Source organism: Rhizopus delemar, genomic scaffold (genome assembly GCF_000149305.1).
Source record: "Rhizopus delemar RA 99-880 supercont3.12 genomic scaffold, whole genome shotgun sequence".
NCBI classification, from domain to species: Eukaryota; Fungi; Mucoromycota; class Mucoromycetes; order Mucorales; family Rhizopodaceae; genus Rhizopus; species Rhizopus delemar.
In genome coordinates this window covers 1,362,993-1,387,326 of record NW_027137838.1, presented here as the reverse complement: position 1 = coordinate 1,387,326, position 24,334 = coordinate 1,362,993, and the positions used below count along the sequence as shown (strand labels likewise).

General features: G+C 40.0%; 9 protein-coding genes across 9 annotated transcripts; 5 read left to right on the top strand and 4 right to left on the bottom strand.

The window, feature by feature from the left end:
* Positions 1-1,610: 1,610 nt before the first annotated feature.
* Positions 1,611-3,041, top strand: RO3G_13797 (uncharacterized protein; the record flags this gene model as incomplete). Its single annotated transcript, XM_067668381.1, has 1 exon — positions 1,611-3,041. The coding sequence occupies one exon, from the start codon at positions 1,611-1,613 to the stop codon at positions 3,039-3,041; it is 1,431 nt and encodes a 476-aa protein (XP_067524482.1).
* A 650-nt stretch (positions 3,042-3,691) lies between these two features.
* Positions 3,692-6,393, top strand: RO3G_13796 (uncharacterized protein; the record flags this gene model as incomplete). The annotated part of the gene is made up of 2 exons (XM_067668380.1): positions 3,692-6,271; positions 6,370-6,393. 2 exons carry the CDS (start codon positions 3,692-3,694, stop codon positions 6,391-6,393), a joined length of 2,604 nt encoding a protein of 867 aa, XP_067524481.1.
* A 1,342-nt stretch (positions 6,394-7,735) lies between these two features.
* On the bottom strand, positions 7,736-10,077 carry RO3G_13795 (uncharacterized protein; the record flags this gene model as incomplete). Its single annotated transcript, XM_067668379.1, has 6 exons — positions 7,736-7,774; positions 7,915-7,983; positions 8,125-8,302; positions 8,366-9,728; positions 9,817-9,931; positions 9,997-10,077. 6 exons carry the CDS (start codon positions 10,075-10,077, stop codon positions 7,736-7,738), a joined length of 1,845 nt encoding a protein of 614 aa, XP_067524480.1.
* A 4,525-nt stretch (positions 10,078-14,602) lies between these two features.
* Positions 14,603-15,281, bottom strand: RO3G_13794 (ADP-ribosylation factor 1; the record flags this gene model as incomplete). The annotated part of the gene is made up of 4 exons (XM_067668378.1): positions 14,603-14,658; positions 14,715-14,960; positions 15,011-15,103; positions 15,185-15,281. 4 exons carry the CDS (start codon positions 15,279-15,281, stop codon positions 14,603-14,605), a joined length of 492 nt encoding a protein of 163 aa, XP_067524479.1.
* Positions 15,282-16,514: 1,233 nt separating this feature from the next.
* Positions 16,515-16,815, top strand: RO3G_13793 (uncharacterized protein; the record flags this gene model as incomplete). The annotated part of the gene is made up of 2 exons (XM_067668377.1): positions 16,515-16,608; positions 16,658-16,815. The coding sequence occupies 2 exons, from the start codon at positions 16,515-16,517 to the stop codon at positions 16,813-16,815; spliced, it is 252 nt and encodes an 83-aa protein (XP_067524478.1).
* A 360-nt stretch (positions 16,816-17,175) lies between these two features.
* RO3G_13792 (uncharacterized protein) lies at positions 17,176-18,150 on the top strand (the record flags this gene model as incomplete). The annotated part of the gene is made up of 4 exons (XM_067668376.1): positions 17,176-17,270; positions 17,327-17,739; positions 17,784-18,065; positions 18,107-18,150. The coding sequence occupies 4 exons, from the start codon at positions 17,176-17,178 to the stop codon at positions 18,148-18,150; spliced, it is 834 nt and encodes a 277-aa protein (XP_067524477.1).
* A 364-nt stretch (positions 18,151-18,514) lies between these two features.
* RO3G_13791 (uncharacterized protein) lies at positions 18,515-19,572 on the bottom strand (the record flags this gene model as incomplete). The annotated part of the gene is made up of 4 exons (XM_067668375.1): positions 18,515-18,839; positions 18,890-19,268; positions 19,317-19,420; positions 19,472-19,572. The coding sequence occupies 4 exons, from the start codon at positions 19,570-19,572 to the stop codon at positions 18,515-18,517; spliced, it is 909 nt and encodes a 302-aa protein (XP_067524476.1).
* A 602-nt stretch (positions 19,573-20,174) lies between these two features.
* Positions 20,175-20,919, top strand: RO3G_13790 (uncharacterized protein; the record flags this gene model as incomplete). The annotated part of the gene is made up of 2 exons (XM_067668374.1): positions 20,175-20,212; positions 20,265-20,919. The coding sequence occupies 2 exons, from the start codon at positions 20,175-20,177 to the stop codon at positions 20,917-20,919; spliced, it is 693 nt and encodes a 230-aa protein (XP_067524475.1).
* A 432-nt stretch (positions 20,920-21,351) lies between these two features.
* On the bottom strand, positions 21,352-24,177 carry RO3G_13789 (uncharacterized protein; the record flags this gene model as incomplete). Its single annotated transcript, XM_067668373.1, has 5 exons — positions 21,352-21,875; positions 21,924-22,021; positions 22,079-22,173; positions 22,215-23,555; positions 23,602-24,177. 5 exons carry the CDS (start codon positions 24,175-24,177, stop codon positions 21,352-21,354), a joined length of 2,634 nt encoding a protein of 877 aa, XP_067524474.1.
* Between the last annotated feature and the right edge of the window lie 157 nt (positions 24,178-24,334).

Here is a 24,334-nt window from a genome sequence, read left to right as displayed (position 1 = left end):
TCGCATACACTATTTCCAGAAATTAAAGTCGCATTTTGTAAAGTTTTATAATACAAATTATACAGAAAACGACGTGTAGGATGCGGCATTCATTTTTGGAAGCACTGTACTTTAATCTGTTTTTGCACAGAAGAAATGATTGTAATTCTTGGTCAAAAAAATCTCGTACAGGAGAAGGCGATCGAAGCTTTTTTACAACTGGATTTGTGTATTGCTTCTCTGACGATCATTTCTTTAAATTTTTTTCTACGATCAATCTACATGCACAAAAGTTTCGTGCAAGCACAGAATAAAAAATTATTAGGGGGTTTCGATAACCTTTGAGAAACTGATAAATAACTTACACAATACACGATTTTGAATGTACATGAATAAGCAGTTCAAATACTTCTTTAACGTCGTTATTATCCACATAAATTCTTTCCAAAGGGTCTGATAGATAATGAAGTAAACTTTTGACTTTGCCAAAATATAGACAGCATTTAACTTTTTCGCGTATGCTGTGAAAATTTCAGTTGTCATCCAAGCATTAGTAGAATAATGATATTCAACTTCATGTTTTTTTTTTTTTTCCAATGGCAGCCATGGATAACAAATTAGCTCTTGCTTTAAAACATTTGGGGCTCTTGTGTTGCCCTTTATAAGTCTCATCCGAGTTACAGAGAAATCCAACTGTCAGACGAGTTTTACTTTTTTTTAGGTCACCAAGCGACTCGGAACATATGGTTCTTCTTGGTGGTTGCTGGTAATATAAACCTGTTTCATCAAATTTCATGATATTTGCAGGATCATATGGCCCAAGAAGTTCTTCTATCTTCCTCAATTCGTTCTGGATGCTTTCAGAAGTGATGTCTACTGAGACACTTTCACCATGCATTGGCCTGCATTTTACTTCAATTCGCTTAAAAAGTCTGGTGAGCCATCCAGAAGAAAATAAAATTTCACTTTCAAGGATTCTATACTTCACTCGAGCAACATTTCTTACATATCGAAGGATTGAGTTTCGATTGACTGGCAGATTGTTATTGTTCATGTCTGCAACAAACTTTACTATTTCATCAAGTAGAGGATAGCGTGTTGTTTTTAGACTTTTACCATTTTTGACAACATTATTATTACTATTAACGTTTCAGCATTTTTGAGAGTGTTTGATATAGTCCGTTGGGCAAGTGGTTGATCTAAATTGAATTTCTTCATAGCCCATTCACCTAATTCTGTTTGATTAAGCTGGCCAGTAGCGCTTTGATCCAAAAGCTCAATTTTTTGAGAAAGAAAGGCGTACACGTTTATTATTAGACATTTTTGTTATAGATAAAATCTAAACAAAGAAAATAAATTTTGTTGTCATATATTTATTCCCATCAAAATTATTTTGAGTCTACGACTCGTATATTATCCTTTCAGCAACTTTGATCATGTCTTAAGCAAGTTTTGATTTGTTAATGTCCTTACACAATTATCAAATCTATACCAACCGACAGTGGCCTATGTGGAAATATGTTGTACAAACATGTCTATAATGTAGCTACAATACATATTAAGTGAGTTCAATTTTTTAACAGTCACGAATTTCGATTTAAGGGTATGTTCTATGTAAGAGCGGATATTCCATGGTTCTTTCGCCTACCAACGCTAAGCCACCTGAAGAAGGTGACAACATTCCTAACAATGCTCAACAACCAGAGAGTTTACCTGTCGTCTCTCGTCGTTCAACGAAAGTGTTATATTTTAAGATACACCAAAGACCGGCTAAAACTCGTGAAAGTCTGATTCACACTAAACCTATGATGACATCCTCAGTTCAGTCATCTAGTCCATATCTTAGCATCTCTAAACAGAATTCTCCCGTTATCATCGACACTGTATACTGGGGTGTCTCACAAACACCTGGAAGTCTTTTCTTCGACATTACTTCTCGCAAAGAATCGGACAGAACGATTTATAAGTTGGCTTTTGGACAATTTCATGACTATGTTGGTTTGATAGTTCATAAATCAGGTTACAACCGTTATTTAGAAATCAACTTCGATAATGACCACTTCCGGTCAAAGGCTTGTGAGAATGGTTTTCATTTTGATAATGGACAAATTATTATACGTCCCGTCGTGGCTTGTAGACCTGGATCTACTATCCGGCGTCTGACCCTACAACGTCTCCCTTGGTTACGTCCCCAACAACTCCTGGAAGGCTTGAAACATACTCTGTCTAGTTATGGGTATGTTCGGGATGTAGGTATTGTAACTGATTCCGACACTGGTGCGTTCCTTGGTTCTGGGTACGCAGTACTTGATTGTACCTCTGACTCATCTCAGCCAGACCCCTTTCTGGATCTGGCTCACATAATGCCTTGGGTTGATCCGCATAACCCAGAAACAGATGACTGTTCCGTGTATATCCATGCGTACTGGAAGGAAATGCCCACATACTGTAAGTATTGCCACGAACTTGGGCATAGCGCCTCTGAGTGTCAACAGGCTCCCAGTAACAAGAGAGTCTGTTATTATTGTTATAAGCCCGGTCACATTAGGGTTCAATGTCCTGATAAGATTTCACCAGCTAAACGGCTTCGAGGTTCCCATAAGTCAAAAACCACCATGCCTTCTCCGAAAAATACGATGGTTGATGCTGTTAAGACAGTTGAGTTACTTGATAACCAGAACGGATCGACGATACGATCCTCTATCCAGGATCAACCTCAAGAAAGTCGTGTGGATTCTCCAACTACAGCTCCTATCCCAAATGAGGACACAGTTGAAGATATCTTGTCAGTCCCCAGTAAGACTCGTGAACACATTCAATATGCGGATGATGTTTCAATGTCTGATATATCCGAACAATCCAACAATGAAGGCTCAATCCAATCTCAATGGGCAACTACATCTGAACCTTTTTCATCTCCCGAAACAGATACAGGTTCTTCTAACATTGATCCACCCGTTGTCTCAACCTCTGAAACAAAGAAAACGACAAAAGATTCTTCAACTACAGGACCACGAAGGAGTACTCGCGCTACGCGGCCTCCCGATCGACTTGATTTGTAATTATGAATAATAATCAGAATCGCAAGGCTTTATCGTTACTGTCTCTGAATGGCAATAGTTTTTTCAAAGTCAGTAACCCATCATCACGACATCATCTAATCCGGTACATTCGCTCAAGGTCACCATCATTTGTCGCTCTTCAAGAGATTGATAACTGTGGTGCATCTCTTCCACATCAAAACATCTTACATCAACAGTTTTGTTGTCAACAATCTTTGTGGACTAAATATTGTGGACTTTTATGTTTTGATCCTCAGTTCACTATCTCTAGAATTCCTCTCCCTGAGGATTCTCGATGTATTCTCGCTCAAGTAGACCATATTGATGGTCATATGGAACCTTTCCATATTCTCGTAGTGTATGCTCCTGCATCGTCTTCCAAAGCACGTGCAGAGTTTTTTGAATCTATTTTAAATTTTCGACAATTGTCTCCTCTTGACACTATATCGTGCGTTGATCGCCTCATAATTGCTGGCGATTTTAATTACTCAATCTCAACTGCCTCTTCAACGCGGAATTCTCGTCCTCCACAACAGTGGGTGCATTTCCTACAATGTCATTTTCGCAACGTTATGTCTGACCTTCGGTCGTTAGTTACGCCAACCTTTCGTCGCGGAGAACTGTCACATTCAACCATTGACTATATTTATATGTCGCTTGATTTAGCAATCAATTATGTTGATGCCGATGTCGAATTTCTCAATCCTCATTGGACCGATCATGCCCTTCTTACGCTTGTCTTCAAACCGGATTTGCCAACGCCTTCTGGTCCTGGCCTTTGGCGTGCAAACCCGACATATGTAACTCATCGGAACTTTAGAAATAAGCTCGCTCAGATGTTGACAAAGCTATATGATCAAGAAATTCATCTCTCCTGCTCCTCACCACAGATATTATGGGACATGGTTAAGCTAAGGGTAAAACAGTTTATTCGTGGTTACGGTCGTAAACATGTGGACTGGAGAAAACAACAATTGGCTGCCCTCCAGCGCAAACGGCAACGGTTATTACAGAGTTCTCTACCAACCTCTTTTCTGACGACCCATCTGCCTAGAGTCGAACAGCAAATTCAGGTCCTTCAGGAGGAAACCACGAAGATTGCTATTCTGAAAGCTGAACGAACATGGAGAGAACATGGGGAGACTGATGCAGGGTATCTGAAGAAATCTGCTACCGCTCGACAGGCTCAACGTTCTATACCCATGCTTTGGAATCCAAGGACTGGGAACCATTGTTCCAACCGTGAACAACTTTTGGATGTTGTACATGATTTCTATGCCAATCTCTTCTCGACTGAACCTATCTGCTCCAACTCATTGGATAGGATGATGTCCCATATCCCCTCTGACTGCCGGCTCGACGAGGCAGATACCGATTTTTTGACGTTACCATTTGATCTGCAAGAAATATCCGCTCACAGCTCCCGAGCTCCAAAATCCAGCAGTCCTGGTCCGGATGGTTTATCGTACGTTTTCTTGAATCTAATCTTTCACCACAAGAAATACTCAGATCTAGTATTGAACGTCTACAACGATGCTCTTTCTAAGAATCTGTTTCCTTCTTCCTGGTTAGAGACTAGTGTTTGCTTATTGCCAAAAAAAGGTGACCTCACTTCTCTAAAGAATTGGCGACCCATTACACTGATCAACTGCGACGCAAAAATTTACACACGCATGCTCAATGCACGTCTAGTGTCTGTTATTTCCCCTTTGATTACACCTCATCAAAGTGGTTTTATGAAAGAACGCTTTATTGCTGATAACGGTCTCTTAGCTCAGATCGCCTGTGAACAAGCCTCTGTACGCCAATCAGATGAAGTGGGTTTATTGTGTGATCAAGAGAAGGCTTATGATCGGGTTCATCCCACCTATCTTCGGGCTGTCTTGCATCGCTTTCAATTTCCCGCAGTTTTTGTGGACTCTATCTTAGGTCTCTTCTATGGTACTTCCATGCGGGTTAATGTGAATGGCTATCTGACTCGTCCCATTTCTCTTGGACGAGGTTTACGTCAGGGTGACCCCATTAGCCCTTTGTTATTTAACTTGGTTTTGGAGCCTTTGATTAAATCGATCATTTATTCTAATCGCATACAAGGATTTTCTCCTCCAAGCCTATCGCCGCATTCTTCTGCCTCTCCTGTTTTTGGCCCTTCCTCCTTGCAGTCTCTTAAAGTGTTGGCATATGCTGATGATCTTTTAATTTATCTTAAAAATGCAGAAGATTTAGCCGAGGTACAACAACTGATACAGTGTTATAATCAAGCTTCTAACGCGAAAATGAACTATGACAAAACTGTGGCCTTTTCTGTTTCTGGTCGACCGCATCCACACTGGTTACCGGCTCTTCAAGAACATGGGATTACAAAATGGCACGACCGCAATGATTCAGAGCCGCTTATATATCTCGGTTATCCGTTGGCTACTTCTTCTGCACAGAAAAAAGTATTTCAAGATCGCTTGATTACTAAAATTAAGAATGCTTGTGATATTCACAAACAACGCCTACTTTCGGTTCGAGGGCGTGCGACTGTGCTCAACGTTTTGATTTTGTCTACACTATGGCATGCACTACGTGTTTCATGGTTTCCGCAACGTCTGCTTGGTACTATTGGATCCATCTGCCGTGAATTTCTTATGTTTAGAGTCTTTCCACCTGTTTCTTTTGATGTACTTCAACTCCCCCTCAAACAAGGTGGTTTAGGTGTTTTGAATCCGGCTATCCAACAGTTGGCCTTACAGTTTCGGTGGCTAACTCCACTAATTCATGAAAGCAATCCCACTTCCCTGACTGTACGATGGATTGGTGCTCACATGGAAAGTATGGCTACTTTACCGCTCTTAGATCGACGATTGCCTTTCATCTTCCCGGCTCTACGGCGTGGTCTGTTGCATGAATATCGACCTGGACTCTGTTCCATCCTTTATCGTGCCTTCGATAGTCTTTTTGATAGAGCTACGGTCTCAAAGAATTTGAATGTTCCTTTGGATCAACCTCCTCAATTGACATCTGACTTTTGTCTTTCACTGCCTTTGTCGGCTACAGTATCGTGGTCTGCTCAGATCAAGCCTTCAGTTCAGCACTCCTTTGACACAGTTCTTGTTAAAAATGCCTTTTTCTTCGATCCCGTGCTTCAATGTCTTATTCCATTGTCATCCAGCCAAGGACATTCTTCACTTATCATTGGAAAATACCGTATCTTGAAACTTTTACGGTGGATACAGTCTGGCGAAGTAACATTACTACCTTTTTTTGCGCGGTTATGTCTTCCACGTTCTTCGGATTCTGATTCTATAAATACTGGATATCGTACCTTTAACGCTTTTTGCAGTGCTTTGGTGGCCCCGCTAATTGATCCAAACAAGTCTATAATTACACCAAAGTCCTTTAGACAAGCACATCTCGAGAAAATTAAACAGTCCCTTGCTGGCACTTTAGGCCACACAAGATCCTCCTCTTTTTGGAAACGGTTTTGGAACATGGATATTCCGTTGGCTATCAGAACTCCATGGTACCGACTACTTCATAGGAAATTTCCCAATGCTGAACAAGTGCAAGCCTTAGTGCCCAACATCTGTGACTCACATTGTCGTTTGTGTGGAGACCCTTCTACACCTGAAAACTCAGACCACTTCCTCTTTCGTTGTCCGAGCAAATTGATCATTTGGCGGCTACTCTGGAAACAATTTTTTGGTGTCCATGACGTGCCACTGTTAGATATAGCTAACGCTCTGTATAATTTGATCTTTCCTCGTCAAAAATTACGACTCATTCAAAATGATAGTATAATCGGTTGTGCTTTTCTTGGTATCTGGAAGGCACATTGGCGTTTTATTTTTGATAACACTCCTTTTGACTCAATGATTATATATCAACAAATTACGGTACTTATCACTTCCTTGCGATCTGATACAGTGCTCTCTGCAATGTAATTCCCGCCTCCATTATTTAATTTACACGTTTTCCTTGATGTATAAAAGTTCACCGCTGTCTACCACGTGACTTTAAATATTATATCTATTTATTAATAAATTTGGCCTAGAGCCCCTACAAAAAAAAAAAAAAAAAAAAAAAGAGCGGATATTCCAAAAATTTTGGCCATCCTTAACTAGAGCGACTACTGTAGCATGAAAAAATTCTGGGCCTATTCTGTCTCTCATACCTGTCGTCATGTTTGGAGTCGCCTTTTACACCGCAAGATCCCTCATCGCTCCCTGTTGAATCGATGGAGACCATCCTACTTTTGATACATGTTCTGTTTGTGCTGCATGTTTGGATACATTGAAGCATTTTCTCTATGGCTGTCCACAAAAATGGCTCGTCTGGAAAACTGTTTGGGATGAGTATTTTCGTCTTTTGCCACTGACGACAAACCAACTACAAAAAGTCCATCTAGAATTTTCTCCATCTATCTATTGTCCTCTGCCTATATCCCCAGCTATCGTGGTTGGATATACGTTACTGGCTATATGGCGTGCAAACTAGCAATTGATTTTCAACTGACAACCTTTTGCTTCACTTGTTGTCATTCAAAGTCCTCGCAAGCCCATCCGGCAGTCTTATTGAGAAGACCTCCTTCTTCACAAGGCTGCGCTCACCGTGCCTTACCCCTTTTCGCATTAAAATAGTCTAAATTATTAATGCCAGCTTTTCTTACTCATTCACATATCAATCAAAACAAAAAAAAGTATATACTCTTAATTTAAAAAACCAAGAACAACGATCATGGCAAGATTCTATCGTCACATCAATAATCTTGAGCTTTGCCTCCATTAGAAAAGTTTTTAATCTTTTTTTATTTTTATACATATTAAGCTTATAGATTCATACAAATAACATGGCTTTACGAGGATTTGAATTTTTCATATTCCTTTACCTTGCCAGCCATGTATTTATACAAAGTAACACGAAATTTTTTAGCCGCTTCACTTTGTTCGTTATCCAGCTAAATGCATTTACAAGTTAGAACATAAACAACTGTGAAATATTTATAAAAAAAACTTACAGTGCTCTTCTTTTGGTATATTTGCGACATTATCTTCATGTTATTTTCATAGATTTGTTTTATGGTATACAAACAGTATACCCCACAGTCATAATGATTGTCTTGAATAGGAGACTCAACTCGGACAAACTGTGGGGCAATAAAATTGCTTTCTTCAATGTTGTACTTCTTCTTTGCTTCAGCCTTCAAGTACTTTGTGATCGATTCACGAACATGACGTTGGGTGCCTCCAAGAGAGTCGATAACCATGATATATGTCCTAAATGAATGTTGAATGAGTAAAAAAAATAAGCTAGTGGATCAAACGATCAATGCTACTTACTTTTGTTTATCAAGCTTTCCATTTTCAAAATGATTATCTGTGATAGTAGGTGAGCCAATACAGGCACCAGGATTGGCCACTAGGACCAAAAACCAATGACTGTGCTCTGCCACAGGAATAATCAGCAAATCTTTTTCAAAAAGATTCACGCCTTGTGTCCATCTTGACAAGTTTGAGAGCTCTTCAGGTGTTTTACATTCTTTCAATTTAGTAAAGAAAAAGGAGGTATATACATATATTTTATTGTTGGGGTATTCGTCTTGCCAGATCCTTGGATATATATTAATTATGGTGTCGTTCAAGAATCGATCTTTTTTTAATCGTTCAATATCTTCCCAATACACTGAGTGTTGTTTTGAGGCAGTGAATGGGTACATTAATATATGTTTATCCCTTCCAAAAAACTTTGTGTCTTTCTCCTTTAATAAATAATCCTCAACTGCTTCTTTGGTTTCTGTCTCTTTGGATGGTATAGAAGAAGTTCTTTGTCGGAGTCGAGAAAGAAGTTTGTAGGGACTTGATGGTTTGAAGGTTTTGACTCGTTCATCTTGGGCCGTACTTGAGGGTGGATGAATAGAGAATGAACTTGGCTTCATTTTGGAAATAATATTTTGGGTATATGATGGCTTGCTCGTTTGTGTATCTTTATATTTCATGTGTGATGGGATGGATGACATGCTAGGTTTCATTGTTGAAACGACGCTTGGGGTATATTCTTGTTCATTGTATTCTTCTGATAATTGATCATGTTCTTCATCTGAAGAGCTTTCTGAAGCCTTGTAACTCCTTTTGACAATAGCCTTTTTATTAAAAGAATCATTAGAAGACTTTAGCTTTTTTTTGTGGGCTTCATTGTTGGATGGTATTTGATTTGCTTTCTTTTCTTCAAAATGAATCTCATCGTTAGATAGTTCATCTGCTTTTCTTTTGCGGCTGCACTTTTCTTTGTTTGATTGTATTTGATTTGCTTTCTTCTCCTCAAAAGAAACCTCTTTGTCCAAAAGATTGTCAAATGGTTTAGCTGATTTTCTTTGGTGGCTGCTTTTTTCTTTGTTTGATTGTATTTGATTTGTTTTCTTCTCCTCAAAAGAAATATCTTCGTCCAAAAGGTTGTTAGATAGTTGAGCTGCTTTTCTTTTACGAATGCGCTTTTCTTCATCTGATGAATCATCCAATATTTCATATGTCTCTTGATTTTTGTTGCATGCTCTTTCATTTGAAAGGGGCTCTTTATCATCCAACTTTTCGATCGCGATAACAACATTATCTTGTCGTTGTTGCTTGCATCTTTTACGCTTAATGTGGTGTTCAGGGAGACTTGTTGTTGATTCTCCTACATCTTCATTTTCACCACTGTCTGTAGCTAAATCAATCGTAATGTGTTGACTAGACGAAGGCTTTTTTTTTTTAAAAGCAAAGGACATGTGAGTTATTTTTTCATTAAATGTTACATTGCAAAATTTCTTTTACCTTAGGCTGAGTAAGTGAGCGAATCTTTTCTTTGATTCTGTTGAAGGGCTTGAAAAGAGTACTGCTTATATCATTATTGTTATCGCTGTCGTCAAGCTGTAGAATGAAATGGAAAAGAGATCAGAACAATATAATAAACAAAGCTATTGATTTCTTTTTACATCGTCAAAATTACGCTTTCTAGATAGATTGGGTTCAAGTGAAATAGGCGTGTTGGATAAGTTTGCTGATTTTTGACGCATCTCTTCAATTTTCTTCTTTTGTCTTCTGTTATAAGTTTGTTTAATTCTTGATGGTGGTGAATGCTATAGAACAAGGTGTTATTGTTGTCTTAGTTACGTGTTTTTTTCTTTAAAAAAAAAACGCTTACTGGAGCTGAGGGAATTTCAATAGGTATTCCAATACGTGAGGACTTTTTAGTAAACTACAAAAACAAAAGAATTAAAAAAAAGGGAATTGTTTCTCTTTTATATTAGTTACTGCTTTTCTCATGTTCCAAACTTATGCTTCTCAATTGTGAAACTGTTGACAAAGATCTTCGGCTAGAACAAAAAAAGGAAGAAGAAAAAAATTTAGAAAGGGACAACAATAAAGCGTAAGAGGCAAATGCAGTCACACTGATCATGCGACATGAAGCCTAAGTTTGGTTTTGACAGAACAAAGAACATACATACAGTGCCCTTGGTACTAATTTACAAGAAAGTTCAAAAGCAAACTGTGTCTTCTATTCAACACAATTGCCACTGGCTTCAATTTGACTTTAGATATAACCATAGACTCTCAAAGTCGCGTTTTATTCTCAGATATCAATAACATACACAAAAGAAAAAAAAAACCTGTTCGTAGTACAGTGATTCCATTCTAGTTTGAACAATTCCGAAAAATATTGGCAAAAGTCTAAAAAATAAATTGCTAGAATACACTTTCACGTGCTTTAATTAACAGCACAAGTAACCCTTTGATGAAACTTTAAAAGCTTATTTTGTGGATCCTATCGACAAGTTATTAAAGAAGTGTAAGGGCCTTGGTACTAAAAAAGTAAAGAATTTATGAAAGAAGAATGCGCTTTATTCTAAAGAAAATTAACAGTTTGATCTGAAGCCAGAAACAGTAAAGAAAACATTTGCTACGCGTTCAGCATGAGTGAAGAAGTGGTCTGCAACGAATTTAGGTTTTCTAGAGATCGTGTGTTTATTGATGGATCAGGTATCAGCATCAATATGACGCCAAACAGAGGATTGGAACCTGGAAGGGAAAGATTTATTGGTTGAGACGTCTTTGTTAAGAGCATCTTCACGTTTAATTTTGGGCTGATTGTTTGCATCGGTGTACTAAACGTAAATATTAGGTTAATTAAAATGCCTTCTGAAAAAGAAAAATGCCGCGAGTTAAAAAAAAAAAGCGATAGCCCCTACTAGCACTTGGAAGAAAGAGCTCAAATATGTTACTATTGGACATTATTTAGAGCTTAACAAGGACACTTTGGATATAATAGACAAATACAATACAATGAAGGAATATAACTTTTGTTGGATAGTACACCTATTCATACGTCTCATAAAACAGAAGGTGAGACAAAAAGTAAAAATAGAGGATACACAAAGCTTATCCATCCCTTAATATTCTTCAGGGTTGAACCCTATTGAACTACCTTGAATGTAGTCAAAAGAGCAGTTAAGTGACACAAATTGAAAGATACAGAAACACTTGCAGCAAGCGTTTCAGATGCGATTTACAAAGCTCCTGTTTTCTATCTTGAAAATATTATCCAACGTTGCATCATTTTGATAACTGTTTGAATAAAGTTCCTATGTTTCATACTGTTTTTTCGGATTATGTAAAAATGTCAAAACTGACTTTAAAAGCTCTGTCCGTATCTTTTGGAACTTGGTTCATTTTAATTGGACAAGTCTACCAGTTTATTTTCTAAAATGGTCAAATTGAGAATAGAATGACGGTCTATAATCTATCTGTTTAACAGCCGTACAACACCATTATCAGCCTTACTTTGACCAAGTGCAGGAGCTCATTTCTCTTTTGTCAAAGCATCAGAGAAAATGTACTTGGGAAACAAAGAAGGAGATCAACTCGATCAACCAGAAGAAAACAGGAGCACTAGGCAATTCTCTCACAGCTTTACTCAAAGGTAGGCCTAAATAAATTTTAGGAAAGACAGCAAATCCAATTTAAAAATGGACTCAATCAGTAACAGTGAACAAGGTTATCTCCTCAAACGCAAAAAATACAGAGTGGATGCACATCAGACGACTGAAGTCTATTGTAAAGAACAAGCCAAATGATGAACAGCAGGTAAAGCCACAACAGACATCCATCAAGGCTTTAAATATCTCACTAACAATAGAGGATACGGTAAGATGTATTCGGTGTCCTTAAAAAATCAGATGACTAGTAACTTATCAAGTCAATACAAGGAATGGACTAGACAAGGGTAGAAAATAGCCTGTAGACTTTAAAGATCTCAAGCGTTTAAAAGAGGAAGAAGGAAATGACTGATGTTTTTCAGCAAAAATTGTCGAAAAGATCCAGCGGTTCTCTTTGAAGAATTGGTCATTAAAGGAACAACGCGATACAGATTCGATGGATTCAGAAGAGGTGAATTTTGAAGGGATAGAGAAAACTGTAGACAAAGACACTTTACCCAAAACAATATCAACGATTGAGGAAATTTCTTTTTTTTTTTAGTAGAGTTAGAAACAAGGTCTTTCTTACTCCAATACTAATCTTATCGGAAGACCGAGCATTGTTTTTAACCCAAACTATGGAACTTCAAGACAAAAAAAATCGCACAAGCATCTGACAAGACTGTTTTCCAAGGATGAAACAAGGACTTGATGAATGTGGAATTGATACGACAATCCACAGGGTACATTCTTATAGTAGCGACTCTTTTCATAAAGCCAAGATATATAATGACGAGAGCCTTCATCACAATACTTGAGGAAAACATGATGAAAGCCCAATAAACCAGCATGATCCCAGAGATGTTGTTATAAAAGTACGCTTTGCTCCCAAATCCTCTCGAAAACGGAACCATATCAGGTAGGAGTGAAGTCCAAAGGTAATTGTATTGATAAGACAGGATTTTCAGTGGGTGAAACATGACAATAGCCTACTCTTCTTTCTCCTTCAAGTCACAAAGTTTACCTTTTCAGTTTCATTTTTGCATCTATGTAGAGCAATTGTTCAGGCAGACATCAGTGAATCGAGTCAGGAGATAAACCAACTTTTTCACGCATCAATTCTGTCCTGTCTCTTCTTGCTGTATCTTCAACTAAAAAAAAAGCACTCGTAGAATGAAATACACGAGCCAAAGTACTGGACTTGTCGTTGACTGTGTGATACTAAGCTTAGTGAGCTCTGTTGCTTTTCTTTTGAAATCAGACATCATTAGGTATTACAAATGTTTAACTGGTGCATATCTTTCATGTTCTAGTTGCTAAATTCCTGTAGCCAGTATCTGTTTTCAGGCGCGGCTCAAGTAACAACCCGATAAACCTCTACAAGTAGCACTCAAACTCAAGGTTCATTAACCAGTAAAAGCTCATTCAACTGGCCACATCGCATCAACAAAGGTTTTATAGCTGTAAAAGAACCCAAAAGGGTCCGACTGTACTCTTCTTTCTATAGAGACAAGTGCTTGTTACCAGAGTCAGTAAAGTCGTACTTGACATTGGCCATTATTAAGACCAGAATGAACGGATCGCTAGTGAATATCGAATTGTTATTCACAACACTCGCAATCGATAAGCATTGTTTTTTCTCTCTTGACAGCAGAGGTATTTGATCTACCGATCTGAACCGACGCTTGCTTCAGATTCCAAACAGCAATAGACTTGAAGTACTGTATTCTTTATGTAAACTAAAGTTCCATTCTAAAGTAGGATAAGCTGTTGAAAAGGAAGGTGATAAGATGCCACGATATAGACATGTAAAAAACACCCCGCTTGCAACCTTGGAACATTTACTCTTTTGGATAATAGCATACATGTTAATGATTTGAGCTGGAACAGGCGCGATTGGTTATTTAATGATATGCTTATCGACTATGACCTTTTGAAAGATGGTATCTTGTGCTATACTGATCATAAGTATGATGATGAAAGCAGTAACCTATCCTTAATGTCTATATGTCCATCACAAAATTCAGGCTTTAGTCTAATAAAGAGTATTTGGCGTATTCTAAAGTAAGCAATGAATCATAGAAAGGGTAATGTGTCTATGCAGAATAATTTAATTCATATGTTAAACGAGCGGTAGTACTGTATATCCAATCAAACATAAAGAAGCTTGGTCAACAGCATACCAACAGACTGCAAAGTAGTTTAAAAGATACATAGTTACCATGCTCCTCTTGTAAAAAAAAAAAAAATGCTTGCAAGATTCGCTGTACAAATCAACTTTTTTTACATCATCCAAGCTTGTTGTTTTTCTGAACGCTATGCACCAATCATGCATTTCGGAGTTTTGAAAACTGGATTGCAGACTTTTTGGTAAACAGTGTTCCGTTGAACCAACTCAAGATCACACCTTTTATTTTCATGAGCATAAAAACATAGAGTTCACTGCCAACAGATCCCAGCAGAGTAAAGCCGTCTGTTTATTGAACGTATGAAAATAAAAAGAGAAAGAAAATAACAGAAAAAAAAAATCCTTTCAACGTACAACAATCCCCTCATTTTTTAATAGCGCATTATTAACATTTGTCTTTTTTTAAAAAAAAAACTTTACTTTCTTTTCTTCTTCCTTTTATGCCTTCTTCAAGTTATTAGATAACCATTCTAAGCCTTCATAAAGACCATCACCTATTAAACAAAGAGGGGTTAACCTACGCCTCCTTTTTGTATGTAAAGAGACTTACCACTTGTAGCACAAGTCGTTTGAATGTACCAACGTCTGTTACGAAGAGAATGAAGACCGAGTTTATCGGTGATTTCAGCAGCGTTCATAGCGTTAGGCAAATCTTGTTTGTTTGCGAATACAAGCAAGAGCGCGTCACGAAGCTCATCTTCGTTCAACATGCGTTGAAGTTCATCACGAGCTTCAGAAATACGATCACGGTCATTGGAATCAACCACAAAAATAATACCTTGAGTGTTTTGGAAGTCTAAGGGATAGATAAATATCTTGTTTTCTTTTGGTAATAAAGTTGCTTACAATGTCTCCAGAGAGGACGAATCTTGTCTTGTCCTCCAACATCCCAAACAGTAAAAGAAATATTTCTATATTCCACAGTTTCAACATTAAAGCCTAAACATAAAAAAGTTAGCAGACTTTTTTTTTTTTTTTTTTACCATAGTTTTTATTTTTTTTTTTTTTTTTTGTTTTTACCAATAGTAGGAATAGTAGTTACAATTTCACCCAACTTGAGTTTGTACAAGATGGTGGTTTTACCGGCAGCATCCAAACCAACCATCAATATACGCATCTCTTTTTTGGCAAAGAGGTCATTAAATAACTTTGAAAAGCTTAAACCCATATTTATGTATTATAGTAAAAGAAAAATAAAGAAGAGAAAGGAATTTTTTTTTTTTTCTTCAGGCAACCAAATACACCCCAAAAAAGAAGGTTTAAAATTTTCGTTATGCTTTTTATTTCTTTTTTGGGAAATGAAGGTACGAAAGAGAGGTTGCTCTGTTCAGGGTTAGGCATATTATCATACCACTTGCACCTTCTTTTATTACTCTTTGATCTCTACACTTTTATTCTATCCAAAAATCAATACTGCAACGCATGAAAATCAATGTATCTGATCTGTGAAAATGAATGTCACGTGTTTCACAGTGGATGTTGCTGGCTCAGCAATCATGTCTCACTTCCAAAATGGATGCTGTCTGCTTTGGAATCCAATATCACAAGAAGCTCTTGGCAAGCTGTGTTATAAATGAGTGCCGTACGGCTATCTTTCTCTTCTTTACCACTTTATGATTCATTAAATTATGGGGAACATAGGCTTGGACCCATACAGGACATGATCCATCACAAACAACCAATGACCTTTTTCCACACAGTATCTGCAAACCGCAGCAGCTACGTGGTCATTTCAAATCGATGTAATCGAGTCGGATATGCAAAGAGAGGAGGGGGTTCTCGTATGAGCCAAGGGATGGAAAAAAGTGCCCATGTTGGCTGTACTGCTCAGAACAAGTTCAGGTCTACAAGCAAAAGATAAAAATATACAAGTGCAGAGACTGCTTGGATGGTAAGAATAGTTTTTTTTTTTGTTGTGACATTGGATTTCTAAACAACATCATCTTCAGGCAGATGAGATTCATAATAGAACATACGACATGAATTCTGAAAATAAGCGACAATGATAAGGTCCTGTCTGCTTTATCATATGAGACAAAAAAAAAAGATATTGAAAAGTGGGGAGACTGTTCCTTGATTCGTACCGCCTTTGGAGGCGTGACTCAATTTACATTTAAACTGCTTATTTACAGAAAAAGATCATTTAAGCCTCGACCGACAGAGCTTTAACCTACTGACAATGGCTTGATGTATTAAATGTGAGCCTCTACTTTTCCATGTTCTTGTTGGCAGTGCTCAGCAAATCTTGGGTCATTGGAAGACCATGTCATTCAATCGGCGATCCAACCTAGGCACATCATTTTTAACCCAGGGAGGACGCGCAAGACACACTTTTTTTTATAAAGATATAATGACTGAAAAAAATGATCAAGTAGAAGCCATGGACATTGTTCAAGAAGATGAAGAAACAAAACAAAAACGTCTTTACAAGGAAACTGTAGACGGTATTGAAAGAAAGTGCACAATAATCAAGGTTGAACTTATGTTTTGTAGGTATCAAACGTAATTTCGCTTTATTGGAACGCTCAGTAGAGACGGCTGAAGCACGCTTCACGACACGTGTATTAAGAACACTGCCTTCTATTAGACGCCGCTTGACTTGTGACATACTTGCTCAAGTGATATCCGAACAATATGGTTCTGGCAAGTAGTATTTTATGCAACTTTAGAAAGTGTACTTATCTTTGCAATAGACGACCAGCAAATGAAAACTGAATTATTAAAATATCTAAATCAAGTAAGCTTTTTTTTTTCCCTCCTTTCACAATTCAAAAAGAAGGACTCTTATCAGAATGAATTAGAAGGATACAACATCAAAAACAGAAGAAGAAAGATCAAGTGTATTGCCTGAAGTAGATATTTACATTCATCTCAACGTGTTGATTTATCTCTTGGATGAAAATCAAATAGAAAAAGTAAAACCGACAGACGAAAACATAAAGAACAGTGTAACTCATCATGGTGAATAGGGTATTGAGTTATCAAACAAGACGATTCAAAGAATGGCATCAATGAATCGTCGAACGATGGATCCATTAGCTGCCCGTGTTTACTTTTATCATGCACGATTCTATGAATTAAGTAATCGATTGGCTGAAATCAGACCGTAAAAGAAAGGAGAGGACTGAAAGGAGAGAAGAATAACCTTCTTGTTTTCTATAGTATTCAATTAGCAGCTCACCGAACGGCTACACTAAGACATGATGTTGAAACACAAGCGACCTTGCTGAATTTGTTATTACGCAACTACTTTTATCACAACCTCTATGATCAAGCCGACAAGCTTCTTTCCAAGAGCACCTTTCCCGAAAAGGCCGGTAATAACCAAGCAGCACGTTATGCTTATTACCTTGGACGCATCAAGGCACTTCAGTTGGACTATACAGCCGCTCACACTTTGCTCGCACAAGCCATTCGAAAAGCACCTCAGAACGACATCACCGCAGGCTTTCAGCAGACGGTTCACAAGTTCTTTATTGTCGTGCAGCTCCTGATGGGTGACATTCCCGAGCGATCACTTTTCAGACAGCCCGTGTTGAGAAAAGCCCTCTTGCCTTACTTGGCCATCACACAAGGTAATCTTGGATGAGTAAGAGAAGAAGGCTAACGTGTTCTGTAGCCGTTCGTATTGGTGATCTTGCCACATTCCAGTCCAGTCTAGGCCAATTTGACGCCACGTTCAAAAAGGACAAGACGTACAGCCTGATCCTTCGTCTGAGACACAATGTGATCAAGACCGGCATTCGTATGATCAGTCTTTCTTATTCCAAAATCTCTCTTCGCGACATTTGCCTCAAGCTTCACTTGGATAGCGAAGAGGATGCTGAATTCATCGTGGCCAAAGCGATTCGTGATGGCGTGATCGATGCCTCGCTGGATCACCTTCAAGGCTTCATGAAGAGTAAAGAGATCGTGGACATCTACAGCACCAATGAGCCTCAGAACGCCTATCATCAACGTATCAATTTCTGTCTGAATCTTCATAACGAAGCTGTCAAGGCCATGCGATTCCCGATGGATGCGCATCGAAAGGAATTAGACAATGCTGAAGAAGCAAGAGAAAGAGAAAGAGAGTTGGTCCAGGAGATTGCAGAAGGTGATTTAGATGATGATGATGACATGCCTGATTTTTAATAAAAAAAAAAACCGTGTTTATTCTCTCTTTCTTTTAATATACAAACAGCCAATGTCTAAATATGTACAAATTTGACTAATGACGCTACTTGCCAAATGATAATATTGAAAAGCAGCAATACATAAATAAATCTTGATGATCAATTCATGATCCAATACTGTATAAAAAGTTCTAAAGGACGTAGGTTAGGATCGCATTCGATTTCAAAACTCAACTTACTCTTCCACAACAGCATCATATTTAGCCAATAAATAACCCGACATCAAGATCAAAGTGACAGGCAGATTCAGGTTTGGAAAGCCCAACTTGGAGACATGAGCCGTGATCATCAAACCGACCTGATGACCGAAAAGCAGACCATAAAAGGGAATAAAGAGTGCCAAATGGTCCGTGACGAGATCAGGCCAAGTCTTGAGCCACAGGTAGGCCCAGTAGGACATGTTGATGAAGGGAAACAAACCGAGAAAGGCATCTGGAATCGAACGGTTCTTGTGAGACATCTCGGTCGGCCAGAGCTTGACAGAGATCACGTTCAGCAGTCTATGGGATCAGGTCAGCAACATCACTCGATCGAGCCAGCAGTGACTTACCCGGATGCGATATTGAACAGCAAGACGACACCACCGATCACGATCAAGACATGATTCAGTTGAAGATAACCCAAGACACGAAGATCCGGGTGCAGGCTTGAGAAGTCAAGGTTCGGCAGGACCTCGTTCACGCGCAAGGTCCAAATGGCCGGTCCAAAATAGCCAGAGATCATATGAATCGCACACAACATCAACACGCCTTCGACAGGACCACTGAAATAACCCAAATACAAAATACCTGTGTGATATTCTTCCCAGGTCGACAGATAAAAGTTGGCTAGACTGGCCGTCAGTGAGGCCACGGTCCACCAGCTCTGGCCGAGATAGGTGGCTGAGGCCCATGTCATGACACCCAGACTGGTATTCAACGCATCACAACCTGCATGTCTGGTTTAGTAAGGAGGATGCGTGTGGCTGGATGGCTTACCGTGATCAAAGAGTTCACCCAGTGGGCCAGAGGTGCCTGTACGTCTGGCTTGCTTGCCATCGATCGCATCCAACGATTGATAAATGAAGAGGCCGATACCAAACCTATCAGGATCACGTCAGCAATCTATCGTACTTCAACTCGTTTCATCTTACGTATAATAAACCCACTGAGGACATTCACCCAAATCAAACGTATAATAAAATAGAGTGGCAATGTTCACTAAAATGGTCGATAAGCCCAATAAAGTGATCATATTGGGTCTTTATCCAACGTCAGTCTCGTCTCTCTCTGTATACAAATGATTATCTTACGCCATCCATAAAGGAAATAATTTAACCAAGTTATTCCAATAAGGGTTCAGAATATATCTTGATACAAATGATTTATCTACTCCTCCATATCTATAAAGACGTAGACCAGAGATACTATTTTCTGGAATGTATTTGCTCATTGGCTTCTAAAGAAAGAGAAAGAAAAAAAAAAAGTGGGGGGGGGATGAAAGGGGGAAAGAAAATTTTACTGACAATCGGAGTTTGTTCCTTGAAAAAATAAGGATGGGGTGAAAGAAGAAGGGAGAGGAAAAGGTGAATGCAGACAGAGCAAGCAAGGGAAAAGACGACTGACGAGTCACATTGGTTTGATATCATGGCGCATCCTCTTCTTTAGGTAGAATAAATAGAAAACAAGGGCCCTTATCAGATAGGTTCCAAAAAAGGAAAAAAAGAGAGTGTCACGATCGAAACACAAATATTCATATGAAAAGCTCTCTTGGTTGAAGACACATGTTTCTTAATAAAAAGTAGCACAGCTCTTATTTTTTCTCTTTTTTTTTTTTCTTCTTCTTTTTGTTCAATTATGAAAGAAAGTGTTTGTATCATTGGTTCTGGTAACTGGTAAAATAACCATGTCTTCCTTTTCAATTTGCTCATATTTTGTTTGAAAAAGGGGTTCAGCCGTTGGCAAGATTGTTGCTGAAAATGTCTCGAAACATCCAGGTTTGTTCTATCCTGACGTGCGTCAGTGGGTCTTTGAAGAAGACTATCAAGGCGAGAAACTGACGACGGTGATCAATCGTGAACGAGAGAATCCAAAGTATCTGCCTGGCATCAAGTTTCCTCCGAATTTACACGCCGTGCCTGACCTGGTCAAGGCCAGTCGGGATGCGTCGGTCTTGATCTTTGTCTTGCCCCATCAATTTGTACGTGAGGTGTGTGAGATCATGAAGGATCACATCTCGCCCACGGCCAAGGCCATCTCGCTCATCAAGGGCCTGGAGATCAAGCCGGAAAAGGTGACGCTGTTTTCAGAAGAGATTTCGAAAAAGCTCGGGATTCGTGTCTCGGCCTTGAGTGGAGCGAACATTGCGGACGAGGTCGCTCAGGAACGGTTTTGTGAGACGACGATTGGCAGCCAAGCAAAAGAAGACGGTGAGCTGTTCTACCGGCTGTTTCACACGGATTATTTCAAGGTCAATGTCATTCGTGATTATGTGGGTGTGGAACTGTGTGGGGCGCTCAAGAACGTGGTCGCCGTGGGCGCTGGTATCTCGGACGGTTTAGGGTACACGGAATACGTTGCTCTTTGTGTCTCTAATCTGTAGTTAGGTACGGTAGCAATACAAAGGCGGCCATTATTCGGCTGGGCCTGATGGAAATGCGCAAGTTTGGTCAAAGCTTCTTTGGCACGGTCGAGGATAGCACGTTTTTCGAATCGTGTGGTGTAGCCGATCTGATCACCACCTGCTCGGGTGGACGGAATCGAAAGGTGGCAGAGGCCTTTGTCAGGACGGGTAAACCGATCGATGTGCTCGAAAAGGAGTTGCTCAAAGGACAAAAGTTGCAAGGTACACTGACCGCTCAAGAGGTGCACGCGTTCCTGTCGGCTCGCAAGATGACGAATGAATTCCCACTGTTTACGACAGTCTATCGGATCATTTATGAAAATGAACCTGTAGAGTCCATTGTGCGTGATATCACTTGTTAGAAATAAAACGATCTTTATTATTATACAAAATAAGAGTGGTCTTCTTTAATTACATCATGTTGGCAGCAAACATCATTGTCGTCGCTGTTCCAGCACTCTGGCTGGCATCTGCTCCAGCGCGTGCTCCACCTCCAAGTCCCGTACTTGCCCCACCGCCAGGATCACGATGATCATCCACATCATCATCTCTGAATGGCTTTCGTTGCTGTAAACCTTCGAGGCCATAACTTGAATTTTTACCCATGTTATAAGACTCTGGTGGAGCATCCATACTCGGCGCATGTTCAAAGGGTTGTGTGGGCAAATTGTAATCAATCTCCAATCGTTCACATTCTTCCTTGAGTTCATACATGAAATTGTTATGACGTAGCCAGCGACCTCCAGGGTCTTGCCAATTATGTGCATGCTCAAAGTAAAACGAGAGACTGATGGCGTTTTGGTTCTGGAAGGACAGGACGTTACAGGAGGTGGAATCGGGCGTATAATGTTTGGGGAATTGGTTGGCCCAGGATTGCATGTGTTCGATGAGTTTCTTGATCTTCCAAGAGGGTGTAGAGAAAGCGATTTGAAGTTCTATTACACATATAAATAAAGGATATCATCCATTAAAGTCTTGCTTACCATTTGTTTCGCCTGTTCTACCCGATCTTCTCACGTTATAGATGTATTGAGTCGACAAGACTGAGTTTTTAGCATAAACAAGTGTACCATCCCATTTACTACAAGAGAAAAGGATGGATTAGAAAAAAGGGGAAAAGGAAAGAACGTAGACTTACACAAACGTAGTCACCAGTAAACCAACTTCAGACACCATCCAATTTTCTACACCAATCATGACTCGATCTCCCGCATCAAACGGATGCTGTGAATGCTATCAGTACAGGTTTTAGGATGAAGAGAGAGAACACTTACAGTGACAAAGACAAAGATGATGGCTTCAAAGGCATCCTTGGCCGAAGTACCAAAGATGAAACTAGCGGCCACAAAGGCACTCCAGAGAGGCATCAGGTCCGTGCCCACATTCACACCAAACGCAGCACAGACAATGATGACCCAGACGACGACAAAGATGATCATCAGGATGATGTCCAGCTTCCCTGTCGCCTGAGACAAATCACGCATCGACCGACTCAGATGCTTTCGTTCTCGATAGATCCGGATGCATCCTGACCTCAGCTCCTTCTTGCTGATATCGCCATTCCCATCGCGATCAAACAGCTGAAAGGCCTCGGCGGCCTCCTTGACCGTGTCAAAGAACGGATAGAGGTCGGCTTCCACAATGAAATCACGGTCGGGGCAAGGCCCGACCAGGTTGGTATAGATCCGTTTGGCCAACGCCTTGGCTTGCTGGGTGGAGTTGGGCATGGCGTCTCGTTTGGTCTGGGAGAGGATCTTTTGGTATCCTTCCTTGAACAGCTTGCCGGGGATCTGGGTGAAGTTGTTGCCGTCGTGGCTCGTACGTGAGAACCAGGTGTTTTCGCGACTCAGCGTAGGGGGTGTGCGATACCCTTCGGTAGGGGTGGAGGTCCCAGAGTCCTTGCTGTGTTTCACCTGCGCTGTCTTCTTTGGCTTTTCTTCCGATCCTTTCTCGTCCCACCGATCATCGACGGGTGGGATGGCAATCAGGGTATCCAGGTGTTCGCTGGGGAACTTTACGTTCGATGTCTTTGCTGGCTCTTGAGGTCCGGTCATGATGGATGGCTTGGGTACAATGTCGTCCATAGAATGAGAGCGTGTGGGTGTCGTCGGCCGACTGACGGCATGCTTCGTTGACTGCTTTCGACGGATTCGTTTCTTGAGGAACTCTTGGGGGTTGACGCGTTTCGTCTTTTTCAATTTGTCTAGGATTCGAAGCGCCTTGTCATTCTCTTTCACACGATCGTTGTATGCTTTCCTACAGGTTTCATCGTTAGTATGTTTCTCTTGTCTTTTGTCTCTTTTTACTTGTGAAAGGAGGTCACTAAAATACACAAAGGGTGAGTGAAGTCTGTTGTGGATCAACCGCAGTGGCTTCTTACCGATCAATTGAAGAATGAACTTTTCGATAAACAAAAAGACGGCGGCGAAAAAGCATGCTTCCCAAATACTATAAAACGTGCTCACATAGGACGGCTCGGGTGCATATTGATCTATGCCGTTGGCGTCTTGACCCAAATAAGGCAATTGGATGTGCTGCCGGATAAAAGCCCAGGCACCCCAGGCCCAAGACGAGATCAAGACGAGCTTAATATACGTACGCAAGGCCATATAATACTGTCATCAGTCAGTAAACAAGAAAGAGATGCGCTTGTCCTCTTACCGAAAGTCGCATCCTTAAAACTTCTGTGGATTGAGGTCTTAGCCAATTGACCAACTTCTTGATCGCCCAGGGCACGATCTCCACAAAGATTTGGGAGAGAGAAGCGATGCACCAGACAAAGGCAATCCAGGTGAACCAAAGTTGAAGTCCATAAGAGGAGTTGGAGACCACGCCCCGTCGACGGTAGACGACAAAGATCGCGACGTCCACCGCAATAAAGACAAGCGCAAAGAGCACGATGCAGGCCCATGCGATCGGTTCAGAGTGTTTGGAGAGACAGATGAACAGACCGTTCTTGACCAATGCGCCCCGCTCGCTCCTGTCATCCTCTTCCTTCTTTTCCTCATCCTCGTCCTTACCGGCCCAATCGAATTCTTCACGCAGCGTACGACCCTCCAGCTCGGTCGTCTCTGGCAAGATCAGGGCTGGCCCGGCAAGACACTCGAGTGGCAAGTCGACAGGGATGCCTTGATCGATCAAGACGGGCTCATCGTCATCCGTACTGACTGAAGAAGATAAAGAGTGATTGGATCTTGGATTCGGTGGTCGTTCGACATGTGTTTGTTTTTCTTCCATAGGAAAAAGAAAGAAAGAAAAATGGCTATCTCCTAATTTTTTTTTTTTTAGTTTGTAACTTTTTATAGAACAAAACCTATTGTGTCTTATTCGCTTCCAACTTTCACAGCGACACTTTTTTTTTTTTTTTTTTTGTTAGACAGCACATTGGATACCC